General features: G+C 36.2%; 1 protein-coding gene across 2 annotated transcripts in view; it reads right to left on the reverse strand.

Annotated features, from left to right (window-relative positions):
- Positions 1-15,623: 15,623 nt before the first annotated feature.
- GPC5 (glypican 5) overlaps positions 15,624-25,796 on the reverse strand; it is a 768,836-nt gene continuing 758,663 nt past the window's right edge. Inside the window, exons 8-9 of one of the 2 annotated variants that reach the window (XM_087758947.1) lie at positions 17,964-18,097; positions 15,624-17,202 (exon numbers count right to left, since the gene is read on the reverse strand). In XM_087758947.1, the coding sequence (XP_087615073.1) occupies positions 17,137-17,202; positions 17,964-18,097 (200 nt within the window). In that variant the 3' untranslated portion in view covers positions 15,624-17,136. Of the gene's footprint in view, positions 17,203-17,783; positions 18,098-25,796 lie in introns of those variants that run through there. The other variant, XM_087758946.1, reaches the window with a different exon arrangement.

Here is a 25,796-nt window from a genome sequence, read left to right on the forward strand (position 1 = left end):
TTTCCCTGGAGATATGTTAACTTTTATGGCAAGGAAGAAAACACATTGTAAAGAGTACTTTTTGGCAGAGATATGTCTCTAAATTTAGACTTAAACCAAGCTGTTTTAATAAAAAATCTATACCTGACTAGATATCATTAAACTCACATCATGTTTGTTATCCAAGCTGGTCTTGATTGTTTTCAGAGAAAACTTTTTGGAGATAAAATACAAGCTAATGCAAATAACTGCAAAGCTCCATTTGCTCACTTGTACTCTGTCATAGTAAAACAACAATTGTTCGATATAGTCAAAACTTCCTGCCATTAACTTTTATATTCTTTTTTAAGAGGGCTTCTCCATCAATAAAGATAATAATAGTTGACAAAAATATGTCCCACAGAAATAAATATTTTATTTACACTTTGAGCATTATTAGAGGATATCTGTATAGCACTATTTTCAGGAAAACTGTTGTGTTTACAAGTTGGCAGGCCATTAGCTCTTCTTCCTCTCAAGCAACTAAACTAAAAATCACTTGAAGATATTACAAGAGTCTTGGATTGTTTATTGCCACTTAGTCCTCTTTACTGTTCATTTCTAAATCCAAGCAGATTTCCTTGACTCAATATTTTAGAAAAGTTTAACTTTCATATCTTCAGTGATACATGTGAATTGCAAATATTAATAATCCTGTCACAAAAACACTTAGAGTTATGACATACTTACATGCCTTTTTCATAGCAATTGATATTTCCCTAGAGGCAACACTGTTGGAATTTATGAGCTAGTGAATGAAGAAAAATAGCCAGCAAATTAGTGGTAATATAGACTTACTGTTAGTTTTGCCACTGGCGAATAATGTTTTCAGTACCAGCAACAGGCTCATTAGCCTTTGTATAACACATCTGTGATACTGAGTCATATCCTGAGGCAACATTGCTCTGTAATTTTGCTTTCAAGCAGAACTTTACTAACAAAAGCCTTTTCTTATTGCTGTTTTGGTGGTGGTGGTGGTTGTGGTGGATTTGGTGCTTTTTATATTGCATTTTGGTAAACAAAATCAGAGATGTTCAGATCTTCAGATTGCTAGCCAGTCTTACTTGTCAGTTTTAAATACCATCTGAAACAAGCAAGGAACTCATCAATCCTTTGGAAATGGACTGCTAATGTAATATTTAGTCCATTAGACGTTATGGCTTTGTTCATTAATTTCATTAACAAAGATCTAAAATGCACCAACCTTTCCTTTTAGGTCCAGACCATCTCCATTAATATCCCTTGGAAATGACTTTGTTGTTTTTGAAGTTTACAGCTAGTAGCAGAAAGCTGAATTTATGTGTGCTCCTGTCAAATTGAGTTTGTAGCAATGCTAATTGTTAGCTGAAAGGCCAGGTTATGATACTTTCTGCTCTCTAAGAAATTTTTTCTTTGCCTGGTCTAATCATGGCCCTATGAATGTAACCAATCCAAAGTCCTATTGCCAGTTCATTCCTGCCATGGGGCTGATACAGCTGCAGTGTTGGTTGATTGGAATCAACACATTGGAAAAATAACTGTATTGAGAGATGCAGTTAAGCCTATGCTTTTAATTTAGTCTCTAGACCTTGGAAAGGCATAAGAAGTTTTAATCTGTGTATTTAACATCAATTTAATTTCCTTACATAACAATAATCAACCTTCTAATAAAGATTTTCATAATTGTAACTGTATTTAGAATTCCTTTAGCTGAATTAAGGCAGTTACTTCTCTTAGTCCCGCTGGACACCTGAGGTGGGTGTGAGTCTTGTTATTTGCTATCTAAAAGCTTAGGTACCTTATGTAGTTTAGTCATCTAAGCTCTTTTTACAGAGAGTTGAGGAAGACATGCATCTCCAGAGGGCAATTCATTTTTCCTGTCATAGAAGCTTGTATTAAAACAAGAGGTACTGCAAATGTCTCACAAATGACTAAGAGAGTATCTGGACAGGCTTGGACCAAACACTTTTCTTTTAGAAGACTGAGCATAGGTGAGATGACTTCTATCTCTTCTGCCTACAAGCTCAACTTACTTTATGTTCCCAGCAAGGTCTTTGACTAGGTATTCATTCAAAGGTTTCAAAGTACAAGGTTTATTGTGGTAGTTTTCCATGAACTGTATGCTTCCTCTGAGCATACATATATCCTAAAAAAAAAGTCCAAACCACCTTTTTTGATATTTGGTGGAAAAGAATCACTTTTCCTTTTAGAATTGATTTCTCAAAGGTTTTGTTCAATAGCTCAAAGTTTTTGTCCAGTGAGTGATACTCATCTTCCAAGATACTAGTAGATTTCAACATACTACGTAGTGTTTTGATGAAAACCTCGTAGAAGTTAGTGAGGTTTATTTTCTTGCTGATGGTGCAACAGGTGAGTCCTTAAGGTTACAGTAGAATATTGGTATCTGTCTGTTTTTTGTCTTACATTTATTAGATAATTCCTTCTGTATTATAATTGCATCTTTTAAATTAAGACTTAGCAACTGGAGAAAACACCTTAGAAGAACGCCTAGATCTAGGCTCACCTCTTCTGGTATAGTCTTAGGGATTTGCTTGTGAATGTGACATGCTCCGGTTCATAGAAGTCTCCTACTGCATGGAGTTAGAGATACATAGATTTTCATTCGTGGCCATTTCTGGTTTTTTTACGATGAAGATTAGCCAGAAGAATTAAAACCTCTTACCTAATTCCCCCTGCCCCATCTTTTTTTGAGCTTATTATCATAGAATGAGGTATTTCTTCAATGCTGGAGGCTGAGATTTTTTTTTCTTTGGAACTCAAAATTAACAGTCATCTTAACTTCTCTGTTAGCTAAGGTATTATTCCCTCTTCGAGAAAAAGAAGACAATACAGAAAAAAAAGCTATAATTTAAACTGACATTTCTTATTTGTGACTATGGATCTTTTCACTCATTCATTTTTCAGGTGTGCTGGTGGAAACTTATATGCCTTTGACAGTTTGTATAAACTGCTGATAGAACAGACAGAAGGTTTGAGTGAGCTGGGCTGCACCTCGTGTATTGGAGGAAATCTGGATTTAGTAATATCTAGAAAGATTTAGAGTAGCATGAGCAAGTGTATATAGGTGTGGAAGCCAGAAACTTTTTACATTGATCCTGTTACTGTAAGTTATTTATAAAGTTATTTTCAAAGGAAGTAATGGATAAAGTTTTTTTTAAAAATTATTTTTATTTTTCAAAAAACTTCCAGTTGTAGCCAGGAGTAGGGGAATATTCTGATATTCTAAAATGGGCACTCATTCACAATGTCCTAACATAAATGTAAATTAACATGCAAAGGTAGAGAGAAACCTTAGCATACTTTTAAGGTTTTAATTAAAATATGAAACATAAAACAGATCAGGAGGTATGGTACAAATCCTGAGTGCTGACTACATGCACGCAATGTTAAGGATTAAATACGATCTCCACCACAGACGCACAAATAACACATTTTCAATCTTTCCATGGGAGGAACCACCAAGTATTACATACTTATGTCTAAAGACTTAATCAGTTAAGTAAAATCCCAGATTCCACATGTAACATTTTAGTAACTTTGAAATTAATAGGTTGTTATACAAGGCATTGCAAGTTGTTGGTACAACCATTTTCAATCTGTAGAAAAAAATCTGCTATAACATTTTGGGTGGCCTCTTGGATGCTCGATTGGAGTAATTCCCTAAATAAGTGTTTTCAGCATCTAAACCTGGGCCGTGTACCTGTATGGTACCAAGGAGTGACACTCAGATTTATAGTTTCTTCTCTTGGAGGGGATAAGATGGAGTCTTTTAGGAATTTTTTTCTGCTAGAGGTTCTCTGCACAAGAAACTGGCCATTGCTTACACTGCGCTATAAATTTTCTATTTCTAGTTGCTTGATTCTTGGTATGAAAGAGCAGTGTACTTACTGTGTCATAAAGGATAGGGAAAAATTTAGATTGGATATTTGAATTTGGCAAATTCAATTTCATTCAGAAACTCACTGTTTTGAAGCTTTTTGAATAAATGAGATACAGCCTGAAGGGTAGAGAAATAAAGAGCAGAGCTAGGTCAGCAAGCAAGAGTTTTGTTTTTAACCTCACAATTTGAGAGGCTCTCCATGTACATACATCATATAGCAAAGATATAATTTGGTGAAAAGCCAGTGTCAGGCTTTGATGTAAAGCTATGTCAGTACAATGTGCCGTAGATCACAAATCCTCAAGAACATTTTATTTAAACTAGATAGCAATGTTTGAGAAATGATAACTACTAACCTTCATGAAATGTAGACTTAATTTTGTCTTAACATTTGATAGCTTTATGGGTCTTTTCTACTAGCCATTTTTGTGTTTCTGAAATGTGTCAGAGTGACAGTGCAAGAATCTAACATCTTTTATCTAGACATTGAACAAACAACACCTGCAGCAGCACTGCAAGCTTCCTGACATTGCCCTGTCAAAGCATCATCTTCAGCTCCATTTTGGAAGAATCAGTGATAGAGGTTGGTGCAGTTCAGCCTCTGTTTGTTCAAACCTCAGCCTCTTTGCTGAAACTGCCAATCAATCAAATGTACTAGTCACAACATGCCTAAAACTGCAGGGTTCTTCAATACAGTCCAGCAAAAAGCTAGCAAATAAAGCAAATGGTGTTGCTGCTTATTTGCCTGAAGTTGTACAACCAGTCTAAAACTGAAACATCTCATAAGCGCCTTATCAGTTCCTTGGCTTGTCCAGCTCCTGTGATAATGAGGCTAAATTCCCTGGAAAAGGCTGGCATATCATAGAAGTAGATTTGTCCTTCTGGATGGTAGGGTCTCTGATAAGATATGTCTTATCACCCTAATAAATGACAGTAGAGTGGAGACAGTGGAAAGACAAGTGTGATGAAGAAGATAGATAGTGTATATAAACAGAAATGCCAAACATTACTGCCTACAAAGATATGTATGATGGATATATGGAGAGTGTAAGCTACCTAGCCACTTAGCAGTGGATGAATAAATGTTTTTTTCCTTCTGAGACCGAAAAGTGTCTGAACTCTTTGAATTCCTCAGCCTTACTTGATCTGCCCTTGAGGGTTCAATACCTATTTAATTATGCATTTTTTTAGCACTTATGAGTAATAAAATATCTTGTGACAGTCATTGTAGGAGAATCAGAAATTGCGAAATAGATGCTGCATTATGGAGTGAAAAGCAGTGGTGAACACAGGACTGGAAGGGACCTCTTGATTCATGAAATGCAGTTACCCACTATCTCAGGCAATACAGATCACATAATTACTTCCCTAAACATATCCAGACCTATATGAAAAGCACAAAGTTTACATTTTGTGTTTTGTTGTTTTTCCCACTTGCCTCATCAGGAAATCTGATGAAGAAATTCACAGTTTTATGAATTTAGAAGGTTATTCTAATTTCTGAAGTTTGTTAAAATTACCAAGAGATGCCAAATGAAAAGTATGTGTCTAGAAGCAAAGGCTGAATTTTGCATACCAGCGATAATATCCTGTACCTGATGTCTTGATTGGCTTTCCCTCATTTTAATAATTTTTTAAGCATAAGTTTTTCAAGTAGGCTCTACAGACCTGAATACCATTGGGATTCCCTTTCAGTAGGCCATGAACAAACCTACAAATAAACAGATCTGCTCTGCAAATCAGCAGTCAGATTAAAAATAAAATACTGAAATTGACAAATATACAAAATACTAAATAAAATTAGCATGCAAAAGGAGTGATAGGGTATAATGTGAGAGAGACAACAAAATGATTACGCAGTTGTGGGGATGAACTATATTCATACTCGTCAGTGGTTATACATCTGTGGTTTTATCTGTATTGCCAGAGAACTAGACAGAATTTATAGTTATGCAGGGATTTACGGCCTCGAGCTGCGCCAGGGGAAGTTTAGGTTGGATATTAGGAAAAACTTCTTCACCGAGAGGGTAGTCAGGCATTGGAACAGGCTGCCCAGGGAAGTGGTTGAGTCCCCATCCCTGGAGGTATTTGAAAGATGGGTAGATGTGGTGCTTAGGGACATGGTTTAGCGGTGGACTTGGCAGTGATAGGTTAACAGTTGGACTCAATGATCTTAAGGGTCTTTTCCAACCTTAACGATTCTGTGATTCCATGATTCTATGATTCTATGATTTAGAAAACATTTAGGGTAACATTGTTTTGCATGTTAATTACTACTGTGGCCCAATGTGGTTTAAGTTTAACTGGGAAAAATAAGAACAATGGATATTGATGACATTGGATCTTTTTCAGAGTCAAATTATGGTCTTTGAAACCAGATGTTTTAGTGCACAGATAACCAGTGTTTCTCATGGAAGACTGGTACCTGGACACCTGATAGAGATAGCTATGAAGTATGCTTATTTCTTTAGAGATCAAAATGCAAAAGTAAATGTTTATGTCTTTCTTTCCAGAGTGTTTGGTCAGTGGAATGTGGCCTTTTTTTTTTAATACAAAAAGCTGCTCTTCCAAAATCCTCTTATGACTTAAAGGAAAAGAAACCACATCTGTTAAAAAAATAAATTAAAAAAAAAAAAAAAAAAGGAAAAAAAAGAAAAAAAAAGAAAAAAAAAGAAAAAAAAAGAAAAGATTGTGCTGGTGATCTTTAGCTGATATATTAGTACATGCCCAGTTTTGTACAGATGTAAGTTTATATGTATTAATCTAAGTCAGCACACAATTTTCCTTTTCTCATTTCTGCTGAAAGTGGTACTTGGCTAGAGTTTCAGCACTCAGAATTCTCATTCCCATTAGCAGAGAGTTTCCACTAGGACCAGGGAAACTATTACTGGTCTTGGTTCTTCTCTCCTGGAGATTGCTGCCTTTTCAGCAGTGATATGAGTGTTTGTCCTTGCCACAGCAATTTAGACCCTAATGTGTTTCTGCAAATTGCTAGTCTGTAAGCTGTGGCAACTCAGGAGCAGACATGGTACCTTTTAGGGGGACAACAACATCTTTTAGAGGTACATGACAAAAAAGCTGCTCCACCATCCAAGCTCACAGACAGTGAGGTTTACTCACAGTCTGAAATCTTACTGTCTTCTCACTGGATTGTGTCAGAATTTTATATGGTAACAATTACGTTTAAAATGCATGAACCACTTAGGGAACAGGAATGAAATTTCTCCGGACTTCCATCACAGATTTCTAACTATTGGACTAATGTCATGTTCTCCCTCTTTTTTCCTTTTCTTTTTTTTTTTTTTTTTTGTGTGTGTCTTTTTTTTGTTTTGGTTTTGATTTTATTGAGTGACAATCAGTGAATTTGGCTTCAAGCTTTTGTATTAAATTAACAGAAAACTGAAGAGAAAACCTCAGCAGACACAAGCAAATTTCATCTGCATTTCATAGAATCATAGAATCATAGAATTGTTAAGGTTGGAAAAGACCCTTAAGATCATCGAGTCCAACTGTTAACCTATGACTGTCAAGTCCACCACTAAACCATGTCCTCAAGCACCACACGTACCTGTCTTTTAAATACCTCCAGGGATGGAGACTCAAGCCACAGAATTTGACATGGTCTATTTTCTTTGTTATTACACTGCCTATATTTGAAACAGGAATGATCTTTGCTCAAATTAGCAAGTATGTTCATGGGATTATGAACTCTCAAATAATATGACCTGAAATTCCAGTAATTTTCCAGAAACATAGAAGTAAATGGCTTTTGTGTGATTTACAGCTTTGTCACAAGTACCTTGTACAACATTGTTATTGGAGGAACCTTCTGTTTACATGCAAATTTTCTGAAAAATTGAAAAGATTTTGTAGAGTTAAATGACAATTTGCTCAATACAGTATGTTTATTTTCCTAAGTTTTCTTCATCTTAATTTTAAAATCTGGAGTGAAAAGAGAATAAAATAATCTGGAATTCTTTTTCTTGCTCTTTATTGATAGGGTTGTTAGCCTTTGTACCTCCTGCTGTCATGTATGTGGTGTCTGAAAAGCTTCATTCTTAATGCAGTAAATCCCTGGGATTAGATGTGTTTCACCTCTGTATATGTGGCATCTACCATTGCTGGAAGGAGGAAAAGTTGTCTAATAAAAACACATTAGAAGGCATTTGTGTGATTACTGAACTGTGACTTGTACACCAAAAGCTGTCATATATGAGGTTTCACGAGCAAAATATGCAAAGATGGTCATCCAAATGCAAAACTAGCTGAGAAGGATACCTGGGAAACTGGGGTGAGGATGAAATTTAGTGGTGAAACAGGAGAAAAGTATTTTAGCGCTCATGTTTATAGCAATACTAACCCTGGCAGAAACAGATCCCAAGCAAAAGGGTCCAGATTCAATTTATATTACTCTTCATTAAACGTATAGGCAAGTGTGGCTAAAAACCACCCAGGAGAATGGAAAACTCATTTGCACTGTCTGTGTGCCCAGTGAACAACATTTGCCTGCTAGAGAGCAATAAGTTTCATAAAAGAGTTTACTTAAGTAGTACTTTAAAGCAGTCAAGGTAGAAATGAAGCGTAGATAACATCGGTTTGGCAAACCTCAGAAATCTTTGCAAGACAAAGTTATTGTTCTTCAAAGTATGCTTGCAAAGTCATGCGTGGTGACTAAGGAAGGCAGTCACTACTCTCTCAATCCATTTCTGTCTTATTCACAGTTTATTGACCAGTCTAGTGCTCTAACTGTTCCTCTTAGCAAAGTCCATCCATGAAGCAAAGGGGTCCAACTGTTGCCACTGAAAGAGGTGGTTTACAGGGCGCTCCTACCATTCTAAGCTTCAACAGTGCCCATCTTCCCACTGAGCAGAGAGGTCTCATGGGTGGTAACAACCTGAACTGCTTGTACCCTCTTTTGTTAGCACAATCAGCGTTAACTGTTCATTAGTTGTGAGCTGTTGGCAGTAAGTAAATTCTGTAGCAGTGTTTCCACCTAACTAACTCAGTTCCCCTCTTGCCCAGGACTCTCTAAGGCTATGTTTGGCTAGACAGGCCTGTGCTGCCTTTACCTCTGCTTGCTCCCACAGCAACTTCTCTATTTGTCTCTTCCAGTGCCACTCAGCTCTCTCAGTACTGTGTATGTTCAGTTCTTCTTCTAGAAAGGGTTAATGGATGTACAAGCTTTATTCACCAAAAATAGTGTCTCTCCCTGGCTTTCTCCCCCAAATTAAAAAGAAATAAATGCTCCCATAACTCTTTTTACTCAGCTTCAAGACTACAGATTGCATAATTTTAATACAGAGACCCTTCACATCACGCCCATTGTGTGCTACTGTAGAAGTACAAGACTAGATGGTAGATCCAATCAGTGCCTGAATATCAGGTGGTGTAGAAGACCAGTCCTGTGCAGCTAATGAAGAAAGGTAACACTTTAGAAGTTGTTTTTATTCTAGAAGGAGAAGCTGGAAGGAATTAGCTGGATTGAATCCTATGCTAAAAGTGAAATTTATCTCTTGTAACTTCACGTATTAAATATTAGATATCCTCAAACTAATCTCTTCATTTCCAGAAGAGACCTATGTGACCCTAGATACCTTTCTCAGGATGAGAGGAATCACTTTCAAGGTGCTCCATTGATCCTGAGGGCTCAGTTCAACTGGCCACACAGAGGCTGTTTTTGCCTTTTGAGATTGTCTAAGGCATCTGTTGGGAGCTGGCAGAAACAATGCAGGACATGGCTGAGAAGGCCACTGCCTCTCTGCAGCACCAGAAAGGGGTAAGCGTCTCAGACCATCCTTGTGTAGTTGTGTAGCCTTGTAACATGGCATTGCCATGGCTAGTAACTGGCCATCTGCTTTGTACTGAGTTTTCAAGTCCTCCAGACTGACGCTCATCAGACTTGCTGTCTGACTTTTTCTTGCCTGTGGCTTTGTTTTGATTGGTTTAGCTGTGACAACAGATTTTTTTCTAATTTACCAGGTGGCTAAGGCAAATTTGCTTTACTTTCATTTATCTTTGTGTGAGACAACCATAGTTTTATACAGATAGCAGTAACAAGCGGTTATTCCATGTAGAATGAGATATTTATGACTTTAACACAATGATGTAATGTAGAGAAATACAGGCTTAGTGCAACAGCAGAGGCCTTGAGAAATGCAGACACAGGATGTGGTGTAGAGGAGCCCAGGCATGGGATGGTAAAGGACAGGGCACAGGGTTGATACTGGGGATCCCATGGCTATAAACAACTGACCCATGGTCAGTTAAAGAAATGCAGACCTGGAATGTGACAAAACTGGTTTTAAGGGTAACAAAGAGAACCAAGAGATAGTATCTAACATATGTAAATGGCACCATATATAGTAAATTCAGATGTAATCTGGAGCAACAGATGAATGAAGGAAGAGTAAAGGTATAAAAGTGTGTTAGCAAATGTATAAAAATGACATAAAGTGAATCCTTAGGTGAGGAAGAATAAACCATCAACATCATTTTCCCCCCTTGGAGGGACCGCAGATGCTGATGACCGAACATAATCCTTCTTCTGCATTCTGAAACTATCAGTTTTAAGACCCAGACAAACAGTAGAAAGCTAAGCATAAAACTACAAAAAAAAGAGACAGAAATTACATAGTTTATGTATTACAATTTATTTGCATTATTACTCTTATTGAGACTTCTGTGTAGAAATATTCTAACCAGGTAACTATGCTTTCTTTCCTTTTCTGTAATAATTAGATCTAGACTTCAATTAGATTGTTAAAATCTTAATTATACTAACAGTAAATTCTTGGCTTTTTATGTATGGTGCATTTCCTCCTTGTCCATAAATGAAACTTTAAGTGTAAAACTAGGCCCCTATGTTTCCGCAACTGGGCTAGTCCAGATGAAGAAAAGGGTCAGTCAGTGAGAGTTTAAGTTGTAGATGCATGAGTTTAGACTACTTTTCCCCTCTGCCTAAAGAAACAGATAGCTCTAAAGCAATTTTGCTTTATGTTGTTTATTTTAATCAGTGGGTTTGTGGTGTTGCCTAGGATTTGAAATTGCACGGATACTTACAGTCTTCCATAAAGCTGATCTTTTGTGGTTTTTACTCAAAGAACACCGTAACTAACATGATACAGTTTAGAAACATTTTTGCCTATCAAACCTTTTTGCCTCAACATTTCTCATAGAAGTTCCATTGTCAACAGCTGTCCTCAGTCTTAGTGGTTTTCTAAGGTGTTATAGAGAAACAGCATTTTCAGGGCAAAAGATTGAAATCAAAGAAATTAAGACAGTATTCCGAAATACTCATTTTAATCAGGTATTAGTGTGCAATTCTACTTACATATTTGAGCACAAGTAGTTTCCTTTTACCCTTGCTATGTAGATTACTAAAATGCTGCAAATTTTATCAAGTTACATATTTCATAGGAAAATACATGATTTTTTCCTTAGAGTCATATAGGTAAGAGTTCACAATATAAATTTTTATTTGCTAAATTAATTTTTTATTTGTCATGGTATACATATAACCAGTACAGAGCAGAGAAATATGAATTGCTATTACCTGTAATGTTGTGATGCCTTTCCGAAAACAATCTTATTGTATTAAATGTATCAGTTCAGTTTTGCATGTAGATAATACAAAGTCAAGCTATGCTTGCAGTTATATCCATGGAATTCAGTAGTATCACAAATGTCTAAAAGAAGAACCTGACCCATGCACTAATTGCCAGTCCAACCAATTCTCTGAAATTACAAATACAGTATTTTTTATAGCTTACTAAAGATATGTATGACAAGCAACATTATATTCTTCAGGATCATGTCGCTTTTTACCTTTTTGAAGGCCTGGTATCCCATATTTTGTTTTACTTGATAAATCTCTGATCTTTTTAAAAATAAAAAAAGTGAAAGACAAGGTTTCACGAACACCTCTGTCTGCCAAAAAGCAGGAATGTGAACAGACATGAAAAATATTTTTAACAGCCAGCACAAAGGTGTTAGCTATACATATAAATAAACTACAAGTAAACAGGAAAGCACATTCTCCTACTGTACAATACCAATCCCCTACAGACACAGCTACAGGTGACACAGAAAGAGAAACAGCTCAGGATAAGGTATACTGGTGTATGTATTGGGCAGTATGTTTTTGCCCATCAGCAAAAGAGATCTGTTATAATCTTTCATGTGTGGCATGTGTATCAGTGAAATCAGACTTTGCTATGATTTTTTTAATGGCCATATCCTGCTTTAGATACTGAAGTATGTATCCTTGCACAAGGTGCAACTGTGAAAACAATTTTTTGCATTATGTGTTTATGCTATTAAAATGTTTTCTTGTAACTAACATTGTGTCCACTTGCTATAAATATGTGACTAAACTGCCATGAGCACTATGGCCACCCTGTCCACTGTACTAGTGCCATTGTCTGTGGAGACGCAACATGAACTGGATTAAGGAGATCCTTTGGGTCAGAAATACCCAACCAGTTTCACTGCATGGTCCTGTAAACTCTCGTACTGGCACCAATGGGAGAGAGACTGACATTGAGAGAAGCAGGAAAATCAGAAACTGCCACTGAGAAAAACCTCCATGTGACTTAAATTCAGGAGACTAACAATTGATTTACACTGCCTGACAAACCTGGAGAGACTTAGTTGTGACACCTGAATTAGGCATGCACAGCAGGTAATCTTAGCACAGCTTTCTGTGCTGTAAGGGGTGATGAAATGCATTTACTGAGTCCTTCCAACCACAGAAGCTCAGCATGTTATTCCTCTTCAGTGTGAGCTGGTCAAAGAGCTTCATGGGGTACCAGGTATATTGTCTCCAGCATTTCACATTTACACGTTCCAAAATAAAGTAAAAGATATAGTTTCCCACTGCCAGTCATGCACGTTTTGTCTAACAAAATCTGTCAAGCCAGATTTTTTGTTCTTGCATCACCAGGAAGAAAGAATTAGGAGTTAGATCTTTATTAATAACTTGCTGAGATTTCCAAGAGAAGAATACGGGTTTTACTAGAGATATGTTAGCTTTTTAGTCTAATGTAGTTAGAAACAACTTTTTCTTTTATTCCTATTATAATCAGTTGTGACTCAGAGCACATAGAAAAAAGCATAATGTGCTGAATAAGATTCATGTTTACACAATTATTTCAGAGTAGAACTGAACTTAAAAAAATCCTAAACAGAGATAACTTCAACCATTTATTTCAATTCATGCTCCTGCAAAGATGCCAGGGAAATATTAAGGTTCACCTGAAATCTTTGATAGGTTAATCTAAACCCTGTTATAACCTGAACAAGAATATTATCTTAATAAACATATAAAAATACAGGTATAGAGAAATAAACGATGTATATGTGTATTTATTTATCTATAGAAAGAGAGAAAGATCAAGATAACCTGTTACATGGCTATAGTTATGCTTCATCTTTTATGAGTCATGAAAGGAACAATATAATTTGCTTCCAAAGGAAATAAATTCTTTTTGTTCTCTTTCATCAGTTACACTTAGGAAGGCTGTCACCTTAAAATATTTATTTAAAATGCTAGGACATTAGTTATGAGAAAAAGTACTTCAGTACTTTTTTCCCAGGAGATACAGGTACATTTAAACATACAGGTACACCTAAAGAAAATAAAAAATGGACATTCAAGAAGAATAGCTTGATCTTGCTAAAGATATTATCTTTTTTTTAAAATGTTGTATTTTTTAGAATTATTCTTTTTCTGAAATATTGTTTTACAAGTAACTACACTGTCTTCGAAGAAATTATTCCCTACAAAGCTCTCTCACCTTATGGTTGCTGCTTTTTTTTTATTGTACTGAGACCAGTTACACAACTTTAATAGTGATATCCATTGCAATTTTAGTATAAACAGTATTTGAATGAGTGTCTGTCTGAAAAATGGTACACGTTGAGTAAAGCATTCCTACTTTAAACCATATCAGCTATAATACATAAAAAGTGCATTTAAAAGAAAGCAAAACAAAACAAAAATCTCATTCACCAAAGGTTTTGGGGGATATGGAGAAGTTTTAGACTGTTAAAAATGTCTGAGTAAAAACAAATGAAAGTACTCAGAGCAACCAAGAGCTACGTGCTATTTCTCAGGTCATCTGGGGAGCTCAGTGGTAGCCCTGTGCTGCCTGTATGACCTGGTGTTGGGAAAAGCCTCAGCATCCCAAGGCAATTGACTCAGAGTGGCTCACATACATACTGCATACAGTCCACAATTTTATGTGGATACAGATGTTTTTACACTGTACTGTCATGACTTCCAGCTTAGCCTTTTTTTCTTTTTCTCCTCCTGGCTTCTCTAACATACTCTGCATTTTTCTGCTCAGTGCTATTCCTCATTTCATTGCTGGCTTTGACACAGGCAACCCTTCTTTTTTTTTTTTTTTTTTTTTTTTCCCCCAGTTGCCAAACTTGGAGCTACACTTCAACATCCTTCTTTGTTCCCACAGTTTCTTGCAAGGGTACCTCCCTTGCAAGGTAACCTTGCCAAACAGCCTTGGCTTTCTTCTCCTTGCTCTGAGCCATTTTAATGATTTTTTGTAGTTCTTTAAGAAACAAGAATATTTCTTTATAGCATGGTAGATGTGATGAAAGAACAGTGATGCAGCCTGGCAGACATAGGAGTCTAAGCAATGATGTAGAGTGTGTGGTGATGCCTAGAAACAGATGAGACAGGAGGGTGAATGAGGTCTCATGGCCCAGGGTCCAGTGAGAGCCTCACTCTGGAGATCTCCAGACCTGCCACTGTTGAATTCCTGTTGCCACTAGTTTGTTCATATGTGTCTGTGAAAGAGAGACCTAATTTTCCACTCCAGAAGTAATCTTAGAAATTATTTTTTGCAGGTGCAGTGTAGAAGATAAGGGGAACAGGCCATGAAAAACCTGAGGAGTAACACAGACTAGTAATTAACATATACCTGAAGAGGCCGTAGGACCTAATTACTATCATTGTTTGAAAATGGGGCTTGTGTTTCCAAGGTGCTATAGAATAAACTATTATCTCCTTGACTACCTGGTGTCATCAGTAAGGTCTTGAACAACACATGAAAGAGAGGAATGGAAAAAAAGGGCTTCAGGATATAAATAAAATTCTAAGTAATGAGTATTGGTGGAATTTTTTCTCCATTTCTGAATCTCCTATTGCAAGTTTTATTCCGTTTTCCTTGAAGTGAGTGATACTGGTCATTGTTAAAAAAAGTTTTTGCCAAAGTAGGTTGATTACTGGTTTGAGCTGGCATGAAAAAGGAAAAGAATGAAATCAGATTTTCATTCCCTGAATTACTGGTGTCATAATTTCAGTGTATGCTGAGACAGCAAGAGAAGTGAATTTGAAAGACTGTTTTACAAAACCTGCAGAAGAAAAAAGAGGTCAAGTGAAATGTACACACTGGCACACATGCCTATTAATGATGTTTATCTGGGCATGGAATTTCTCTTAGGAGTGTTCACTTGCTTTTCTAAATTTTATATCTTTTTACCTCTATGTTATACTGTGTGCACTAATGACTAACACATGCATTTGGGAATAAAAATATTTGCATATGTTTCTTTATATTAATCTCATATAAAATTAGCTCTTCTACAGTCTAGGAAGAGTTCTAGGTACAGTATGAGTGCATACAATACTGTACTGTTTATTTTTTTTTCTCTTTTAAAGAACTGTAAAGGAGGAATAGCTACAAAATATTCTTAAACACTTTCTGGTTAAAATGACATGGGAATTAGTCATGGCAGGATAATCAAATCTTATAACAGTAATATATAATGTGCCATTAGTACTGTGGAACACTTTAGCTTGCCTCATCTTATAAAGCATAAGAATTTGAGCTGGGATTCATGTTGCAGTTCAGATTTGCATTCATGTGTCACCACTTCAACCAGATATCTAAGCTCCCGATATTACTGATGGAGACTCAGCATACGATTCATGGGCCCACATATGCATGTCTAGATCTATTTGAGATACACAAGGACATCCCACTTAGTTACCAGCTGCCACTCCAGATGGCTCCCATTTAAGGAAGCCTCTGGAATTTCCCATAAGTCCTGCACCATATATGCCAGTCCCATGAGGATACTCCAAGAAATCTTAGATGGCACCAGACACTTAGTTCTGGGGAACTGAGTTGCTTTCTTAGGTGTCTGTCTTCATACGAGCTGAATAAAGCAATAGGCTTCAATGACTGTGTTGATGGAGAGCTCTGGCCACTTGCCCACAAAAAGACCTGAGGCCTTTCAAAGCAGTAGCTGGACACCAGGTGGTTTTTTTTACAGCATCTTAACTGTCACTTGTTGCTGGTATTTTAGCAATTGAATGTTACCCTGTATTTCCACTGACTGCAGTGACAACTTAGAGATATAGACATATATAACAGATATATAGCACATATGTAAGTATCTTAATGTAGACATATAGATTAAGATACCTTAATCCAATATTGAATCCTAACCTTGCTGTTATCTCTAGATAAAATGCATTTATATGTATATCTGCATATACATATACAGTATCTAATACATAGTTTTTCTGAACTGTGAGAAGTAATTCCTACTAAAATTAGCTGAGTTTACACTGTGGATTTTTTTCCTTTTTGGAGAAAGACAGAAGGACAAATTCAACATTTTCTGTTCTACAGGGATCACATGCCAGAAGGCAGGACTTCAAATACAAACCTCATAAAGTGCTGAGCAACTGTTTCATTGCTTGCTATCAGTTATATGTAGGGCTGTGAACAGCAGCACAAAGTCCACACGGAGACCTATTACTCCTGGTTTACCGCAGGGGTTGATACTCTCATTTCTTCATTAATGTCCTGAATGATGCAACATAGTGCATTCTCAGCAAGTTCTCAGAGAGGATTCAAAAATGGGAAGAGTAGCTGATACACCAGAGAGTTGTTCTTCGATTCAGAGGGACCCTGACAGACTGAAGAAATTACTTGATGGGAACCTTATGAAGTTCAAGAAAGGGAAATGCCAAGACCTCCACCGAGGGAGGAATAACCCCATGCACCAGTGCATGTTGGTGCATGCTGGCTGGAAGGCATCTTTGCAGAGAAGGACCTGGGGGTCCTCATGGACACCAAATTAAACATGAGCCAACAATGTGCCGTGGCAGCAAAGACAACCAACCTCTTCCTGGGCTGAATTAGAAACGTGTTGCCAGCAGGTCAAAAGAAGTGATCCTCCCCCTCTGCTCAGTACTGGTGAGACCATATCTACAGTGCTGTGTCTAGGTCTGGGCTCCCAAAGACAAGAGAGACATGGACATATTGGGCAGAGTCCTGCAAAAGGCCATGAAGATTTTTAAGGTATGGGAAGAAGTCTTACACAAGCAGAGGCTGAGACAGCTCTGACTGTTTGGCCTGGAGAAGAGAAGATGCAGGGGGCATCTTATCAAAGTCTATAAATACCTGATAAGGGGAGTAAAGAAGATGGAGTGAAACTCTTCTCAGTGGTGCCCAGTGACAGGACAAGAGGCAATGAGCACAAACTGAAATACAATAGATAGTATTTAAATGTAAGAAAAAACTTTTTGCTATGAATGTTCAAGCACTGGAACAGGTTGCCCAAAGAGACTGTAGTCTCCATACTTGGAGACATTCAAAGACCAGCTGGACTTGGCCTTGTGCAGCTTGCTCTAGTTGACTCTGCTCTGAGCACAGGGTTGGTCTAGATGATCTTCAGGGGCCCATTCCATGACTCGGTGATTCTGTGATCTCTTTTTTACAAATTGCTTTTAAGAGAAAGATTAGCATAGACAACTTATTTTTAACATAAAATATTATAAAAGGAAACATGATTTTGCTTGTTATACAGGTGTTAAAAAAAAAAAAAAAAAGCACAGGAAAAACATTACAGAAACAACTTTGTTAATATTCAGGCCTAAGATCAGAGAGGATGATATTATACAAGCTGTCATAAATATTGCTATATCCACCAGATCCCTTATTCCAGGCTTGTGAGTGGGGATAAACAGATGACAATGAGACACATATATCAAGCCAAAGCTAAACAGTTACCAAAGACTGAAAAACAGTGTTACCAAACTAATCAGCATAAATGTCATATAATCAGCCATTGTTGTACATCCTGCTCCAGTTGTGTCTAAAGTGCTGCCATCATTGGTTTGATGGATTTGCTTTACGTCACTGAGGTTCGTCTTGTCTGGCATCCCTGCTGAGACAAATAAGAAAATATAGTATGATGCATGCCTTGTCACTACTGGCAACATGTTATAGCTAGAACAAATTTAAATATCCTCAGCACACAGACTGTCACAGTTTGGTTTCTAGGTCTCATGTTACTGCCAAATTCAAAATCCTTTATAATTGCATCTAGAAACATACACTACACTATACGGCTATTCATCATTGAAAGTAGTTCAGAGGTCTGCCAGCTCTGAACAAAGTTGTTCTTGTAGAAATATATCTCAAAAAACATTTGCAGACTGAAGTGAACAGTTTTGCAAGTCCCAGTAGTACCTAAAAGTCCACTGCTCACATCTTGCTTGGATTTGAAGGAAAAGGAAATAATTTAATGTGAAATTGTTTGTGTCTGGGTCCCAATATTATTCCAAAATAATGTATACCTGATGGAAGGTATGCAGCAAAGTATACTTGTTGCTATATAAAACCTCCATTTTGACACAATTTAAACAGACTTTACAACATTGTAAGGCAAAATTGTAAAGCTAACTTTAAACAGGAACTTTTCTGCTGTTTTCCTGGCTGACTATTTGTACTTTTTTGGATCAGGGTAAATATTTCTCCATCTCAAAACAATGCTTTGTATAGAACAAGGATGTACTCACCCATTTTATTTCCTCTGCCCGGTTAAACAATCAGAAACAGAGGGTCTTGGAGACACATTCAGATTTGGTAGCATTGTCAGCTGCTTGTATTTGCTATGCATACTTCTAGACTAACTGTCTTATCCCATATAATAACTGTGGCATGCCACTATCAATCAAAATTAACAAGTCTAAATTCTGTATTATTACATGCAACAAATATTGACATTGTAATTACACTGAAACTGAAAAAGGCTTCATATAAAGCAAAGTCAATATTTATGTAATTAGGTCAATACATATATAATTCAGAAGGTAAACTCTACTGTTGGAAGAGCAGCATTAGAAAGAAGCTCAGCTCTAGTGAGCTGACATATTGATTTTACAGTCTGAGTTTCTGCATTATTATTCATCGTTTAGGTACTTCTTTCTGTATCATTAGAAAAGATGAGTAAACTAGTGATTCTTTTTTTTTTAGTATTCAAAGGGACTGTGATGAAGTATAAATATTTTAGTCATGGTGTTATCCTCTTTGTTAAGCTGGTTTAACAGAAGCTAGAGAGATTCCTATTTTTTAAAAAGAACAACTTTTTGGTGCTTGTGTTGAAAATACTCTTTTCTTGAAAAGGAGTTTGAAAGCTGCTCTTTGTGAACTTGCTGTAGGTACTCAAATCTCCTTCCTGTAGCTTTGAAAAAATGCATTAAGGGAAGAGTCAGCTAAAGTCAATCATGTTGTCTGAAAAACCTGCTAGAATGAATTTGTCTTCTTTGCTGCTGTACTTAGACAGCAGAATATACTGCTATTTTGTGTGGATTTATCGATCCAGTGCTCTTGCCTGGAATTTGTGAAAATTAGCTCTATGAGTACAATACAACTGGACACACAAGGAAGAAGAGTGACAATAGATGTTGAGAAGGAGGGAATACAACTTCTCCTTATCATGCACATTCAATAACCTGTTTAGAAAAAGATCAGTCACTCAACACTTCACTGAATGGATGTTTGGTGGATCATCAAGGAGGGTATATCAAGGCTTTTTTTTTCAGGGAAGTTTTGTAAATAGAACAACAACAAAAAATGGTTTGGGTCATTGCTCCAGAGCATTAGTGATATTTTCCCATATTTAAAAAGACCAATTTCAACAGACAGTGAAAAATTCAACTCTCACCTATACAACAAAGCAATTCACCAAGTGCTACAGGTATAATGAAGCAGATTTTTCCCAGTGTATTTACACATACACTACCACAGTAGTGAGAGATATGATCTTATCTCAAACATCCAGGATATCACTTATTATAAAAATAATTGTCATAAAAAGGAAAATAATCCTAGGTCTTGCTGTTAAAGAAATAACCCACTTCAGTTAGAATATGTGATCTGAATCTGAAGGCAATCTGACTAGATATTAGTTACTGACTGGAGAGTCAGGTTTAATTTCTAGTGGAAATTTCATTGAAAAAATTATGGAAAATAGGAAAAAAAAATTATGGGAAATGTTATCTCTCCTTTTTTTTTTTTCCCCTCTTCTTTCCAGACTCAAATGAAAACTGCAGACTTTGGAAGTTCCCATGAAAAGTATTTTAAAAAAATGTTCAAACCTACCAATACATTTTCCTTTGATCAATCAAAATGCCATAAAGAATTTAATATAATCTCTGACATTAAATGAAGATACTGTTAGGATTGCAGTGTAAACATACAACAAACCTTTCACCTATTCAGCATCATAGGTCTATGCCACAACTTTGACTATACTGAAATGAGAAGTTCAAAAAATATATTAGACATGATACTGTGAAAAACTCACTGAACAGAAAACCACTCCTAAAAAATAGCCTGTTTTAACAGAACTGTGTTCCCCCCCCCAAATGCTATGTCCTTTTTTTTTAGCTACTTCTAATAAGTGAAACTATAAATTTAATTCCCACACCTAGGCTATATTTCCTATTTAAATAAGTAGGTTCTGTTGTCTATTATGCATCAGGATTTAAACATATATGTCATCTTTCATATATCATAATCAGTAATGGAAATGATCATTTCCTCTAAATGAAATTAAATTTCATAGTTCACAGCAAACTTGCAATGAGAGCTATCCAAACATTTGTAGCAGAACAGACCAAAACCAAAAGCAAACTTGTTCGGTTTTAGTTTCCTCACATGCTAGAAGCTGGAATTATGTTATAGAAAAGACATTTAAGGTTCCCAAATATTTCAAATGATCTCTGATAAATGTGCAGTTTAGTATCAAAATCATACTAGAGCTACTGTTTTGATTGGAAAATGGTAAAATTCAGAAGTTTCAGCTGAGATTCGGAGTTTTTTTTCTGAAGAAAAGATAGAATTGCAGCAGAGCAGAAGATAAATCGTTTGGAAATTAAAATCCAAATATTATGTTGGCATAAAGCAAAGCTGCCAAGTATCACATACCTGTCCCCAGCATCAGCTGTGAAACTCAGTTAGTGGCTGCAATTTAAAGTATTGCCTGTTTTGGCTTGGAAAAAATTAATCAGTAAAACAATCTCACCAAAGATTATGATAAATATTATGGCCTGTTGTTATAGTATAACAGCTGCAGTGTATTTCTAACACTTTTAAACATCTTTTAAAGATATTTAAAGCTTGTGAGAGGTGATGGTACTGGCAGCCTTGAGAGTTGACCTTTTATGTTCTCCAGAATAGCTACAGCAACAGTACAATTTCCTTCCAATATTCAGCAAGAACCTTTAACCTTGATTTGAAAAGTCAAACCTAAAGTCATGGAAGATTTTCATTTGACGTGGAGCTTTTCTACTGAGACTGTCAAAATATTACAAAAATGGACTATGACTTTTGAGCAGTAGATGCTTGCCTACCAAGGGCCATGCTGTGTCTTTAAGCATTTTAAATGTTTTAAATGGAACATCCTCTAATAATGGCCTAGTTTGAAACCAAACCAGAAAGTGTTTGTGTAACTGTAGTCTAACTTCAGACACTTGCTGTATTATCTTCTGTCTACTGAGTAACATACATCAGAACTAACATGGGTCTTCAAAGGAAAATGAAGCTGCCAAATGAGCTGCTGTGGGAATCCCATTGGATACAAACCCTGTCAAAGATTTAGAGAGGAGCAAGAACGGGATTTCTCTCTGTGTATCATTCTTATAATGTTCTGGAAGATTGAAAATACAGCACAAGCATTTTCTGTGAGCCTCAAATATGAGGAAGAATTTGAGTAAGGATGGGACAGTGTTTCAGATAGGAAAAGAATGCAGAATGTGACTTTTACAAGACAACAACTCTGTGAAGTTGTACGCAAAATTCTTCTTAGAAAGGCAAATAATTATTTCAGTCATTATATGTGAGCTAAATTTTGGGATCTTACAACACACGAGCTGAAAAGAAAAGCACTGATAACTAGTTGAAGTTCTGTCCCAAAATTTCTAAGAAAGGTCAGGAAGAAGCTTTATGAGAGGTTAAAGAAATACATAAAGCTCAGATGAATAGACCAAAAACCTGATGTGCTGTAGATGACTGTTTAAATATGAAGTTGGAAATGTAATTTACGGTAATGAGATACCTGGAAAAGGATGACATGTAGGCATCTTGGTCATGAATTTATAGATGTCAGTAAGAAGTGATAATATTTTGGGGAAGTAGAAGATAAATTTGGATGCAAATTTGAATTTGTAGGCAAAGGCAAAGAGAAGTATAGCATAATAATTAAGAGCAATGAAGGAACAGTGATATCAAAGCAATGGGTTTAGGAATTTGCAGCTAGCAAGAGCTAGGACAATCTCCTTACTGTGTCAGGTAAACAGCAACACTGACTAATATCGACATATTTTTGTAGTATGAAGGAAGACATAATATTAGTTTGATTCCTGCAATTCACAATAATGAGGTCTCAATAGTGCCTTTATGCAGATAAGTTTTAAAAAAATGCATTAATTGACTTTAACAAAAAAGAAGACTAGGAAAAAAAATATTTACTTTGTATTGTCATTCCATAAATCAAAATGACATATTAGTTACCAAACTTTCTTTTTTGATTGGCCAATCTTCTCCCATCTGGAACTTTTAAAGCCTCTAATGGATGTGTCTTCCCTTTCTTTTACTGTTTTGTTTTTTTTTTTTTCCAGGTTTTATTCCTAACTACATAATATATCATTAAAATGTTTCAAAATATAGTTATACTAACTAGATCACAGAGCTGTCTTTAAATACCTCAGGCATGCTTCAGTTCAAATGTAGTGGTTGCTGTGAAAACTTGCATTTCCTAGTTTAAATCATATATAGATTCCTTTACTGAACAGTAGCTATATGTGAGAAAAAAAATATTCAGTACATATCAAATCATTCCCCAACTAGTGTGTTTAAGCCATTAATCTTAAAAACATCATAAAATATTTATGAGTATCCAGTGCTTAGAAAGAAAAGTAGAAACAATGGACTACCTCTACTATCATTCAAAGACTCTTCCATGTGAAGTTCTTGTGATGTTGGCCATGAAGTCTCAAGGAGGGGAGAAAAAGATGTCTGAGAAGAACTACATTATGAAGGGTACCTGGCAAAGGACTAATTTCTTGAGGCCATTTTCATGTTTTTATGACTGCATCTATACTTGGAAAAGCTAAGGGATGTTCCTAAAAAGAAAGCATATGCTATATTACGCTTGAACATATGCCCTTCTTATAGTACAAGTATAGCAGTGCATGTATTCACCCTGTTCAGGAAATCTGTGTGTTTTTATGATATAGTACAACTTTTGCCCTCTCCATTGCACAGTAAGTGAAATGGAAAAGAGCAGGGGGCTTGGAATGGATGATCTCAGAGGTCCCTTTCAACCTCAATGGCTCTGTGATTCTATACGTATTGAATGTTTCACAATTCAGCACTAGTCATGAACAAACAAGCAAACAAAAAACCCCCACTGGATTTCACTAACAAGTAGTACAGAGCGAAGGAACCTACATTGCTTTACCATTCTTTGACTACGTTGCTTCTGAAGATGTGAACAGTGATACAAGAGATATCTCTGCTGAGAATTAAGTCAGGAATCAACCTAGTGAAAAATGTATCTCTGATTTATTTTGTTTAGTTTTCATTTAATGAAGGAGAAATTAACAGCTGATCCACGGAGCCTAAATAAATGTCAAAATTTTCAAGCATTTTTCCAATGCAGTTTTGGGGATTTTTAGGCTTTAATTTTAAAGAAAAATAAATTATCTAGCATTGCATATTGGTTTACCGTATCTGAATTATGAATTAGTTTATTCAGCTGAATTTCTTAATACTTAAAACTTGCTGTCTTTCCGTGAAGCTCTGTTTCCTACAAAGGTCATGAGAAAAGAACAGAAGAGTCAACATTATTCATTTAGAATGAAGGAAGGCTTTTGCATTATGGAACACATTGTTACATAAACATACATATAACTGCTGCCCTATCAATGAAATTAATGAATTAGCATAGAAAACAGGCTTCAGTGATACTAAAACCAGTGATACTAAAACTGTATATTGTAAAATGGTTTTGATTCCTATCCCTTTGTGTCTTTCTATGAGGTCTAAAATCTTAATTTGGATGCAATAAACTATTGTATCAGATTGTGTCAATTCCAATAGGTGAAAGAGAGAAGAAGGTTCAAAACTAAAATGAATAGATTTTGTCAAAACAGTAATGTCTCTGTTTCACTATTTGAGTTTGCCTATGACCATTGCCTGATGCTTTTCAGGTGGGAGAAACAATAAGATATAGTGAAAAATTTAAATAATCCGTCCAATGGGGTCCTAACGTCTGGCATTCAGTGATTAATATGTGCCTTGGAGTGCAGGGATACATATTTATTATCCTTGTAAAGCAGAGTGAATGATTCTCATAATTCCATAAATTCATGCTACTTTTTCTACAGCCACTTTGCTTTATGCAAGAAGAAACCAAATCAAAAGCAATGAAAAGCCAAAATAAAAAGATGACAAACTGAAAATGTGCTTACACCTTCTCAGTTGTATGAGATCATTTTTAACTATGAAGGCCAAAGTCCTTAAAATACATCCATTAAAAACAATTCAGTACAGCTTTTTTAAAATCACAGATGAGCTCATATTTTGGCAGAACAGAATTTAATCTGCTTTGCTATAGTAGTTATATGGGTCAGTTTGTATCAGAAATGATAAGCTTAAGTGTGAGCACCATCCCAAATGCAACATAAAGTAACATTATGCTGATGCTGAAGTGGTGAGCCTAAGAAGATAATAACAGATGATACGTAAGGTGTGATTAATTCCACTTAGTTTTTCATATCTGTACATTCTACATCTACAGCTAAGGCTCAGTTGGTTAAACATAGCCATCTATAGACATTTTAGACGCAGGGGAGGGGGGTATCACATTCGGCATACAGCTGCCCATCCAAAAGAAGTCTGATTCTCATAAAACCCTTTAAGGTTGTCTTGGACATCCTAGAGCATCTCCAGTGGCTTTTGGCACTTCTGTTTAGACAACTGAATGGTGCCCTGCATCAAAGTTAGTTACTGTATCTCCCATTGTGGTGAACGTAGAGAAATAAGTAAATGCAGAAGAAGGAGATGCAGTATTCAGATGTACATATTTAGTATGAATTTGGACGGATGAATCCTACACTTAGTCACATAACAGGTTCACCACTGAGTGCTCAGTGAATATTTTCTGACATATTCCCTGTCATTATGCTTTATATCTTTAGTGGAAAACCAAAACTGAATACCAAATCATGTAGCTCTGGCAAATGGATTACATTTTAGAAATTCTAGGTAGGAAAAAAAAAAAAAAAAAAAAGTGGGGTATTGATTAAGTTCATATTTGTTTCACCTGTAGTCTTATATTTTCACTTTTATACCTAAACCCCTGTCTTTAAACATTTTTGGTTTCAGCATCTGGTGTTGAAGGGCAGGATGAGGGGCTGCCATATTGCCATGAAAATAGTGAATGTCGAATATGTGCAAAGATCTCTGAGAAGCCAGTACTTCATGAAAGTGTTTCCTGCTTAAGTACAGAAAGAGTCATTGCAGCTATGTTTACATAGCTAAATACACATCCCAGAAGGAGATCCTTCAGGCAAAGT

The sequence above is a fragment of the Nipponia nippon genome, unplaced genomic scaffold (assembly GCF_047370975.1).
Source record: "Nipponia nippon isolate SJK-2023a ecotype South Korea unplaced genomic scaffold, ASM4737097v1 scaffold_2, whole genome shotgun sequence".
NCBI classification, from domain to species: domain Eukaryota; kingdom Metazoa; phylum Chordata; class Aves; order Pelecaniformes; family Threskiornithidae; genus Nipponia; species Nipponia nippon.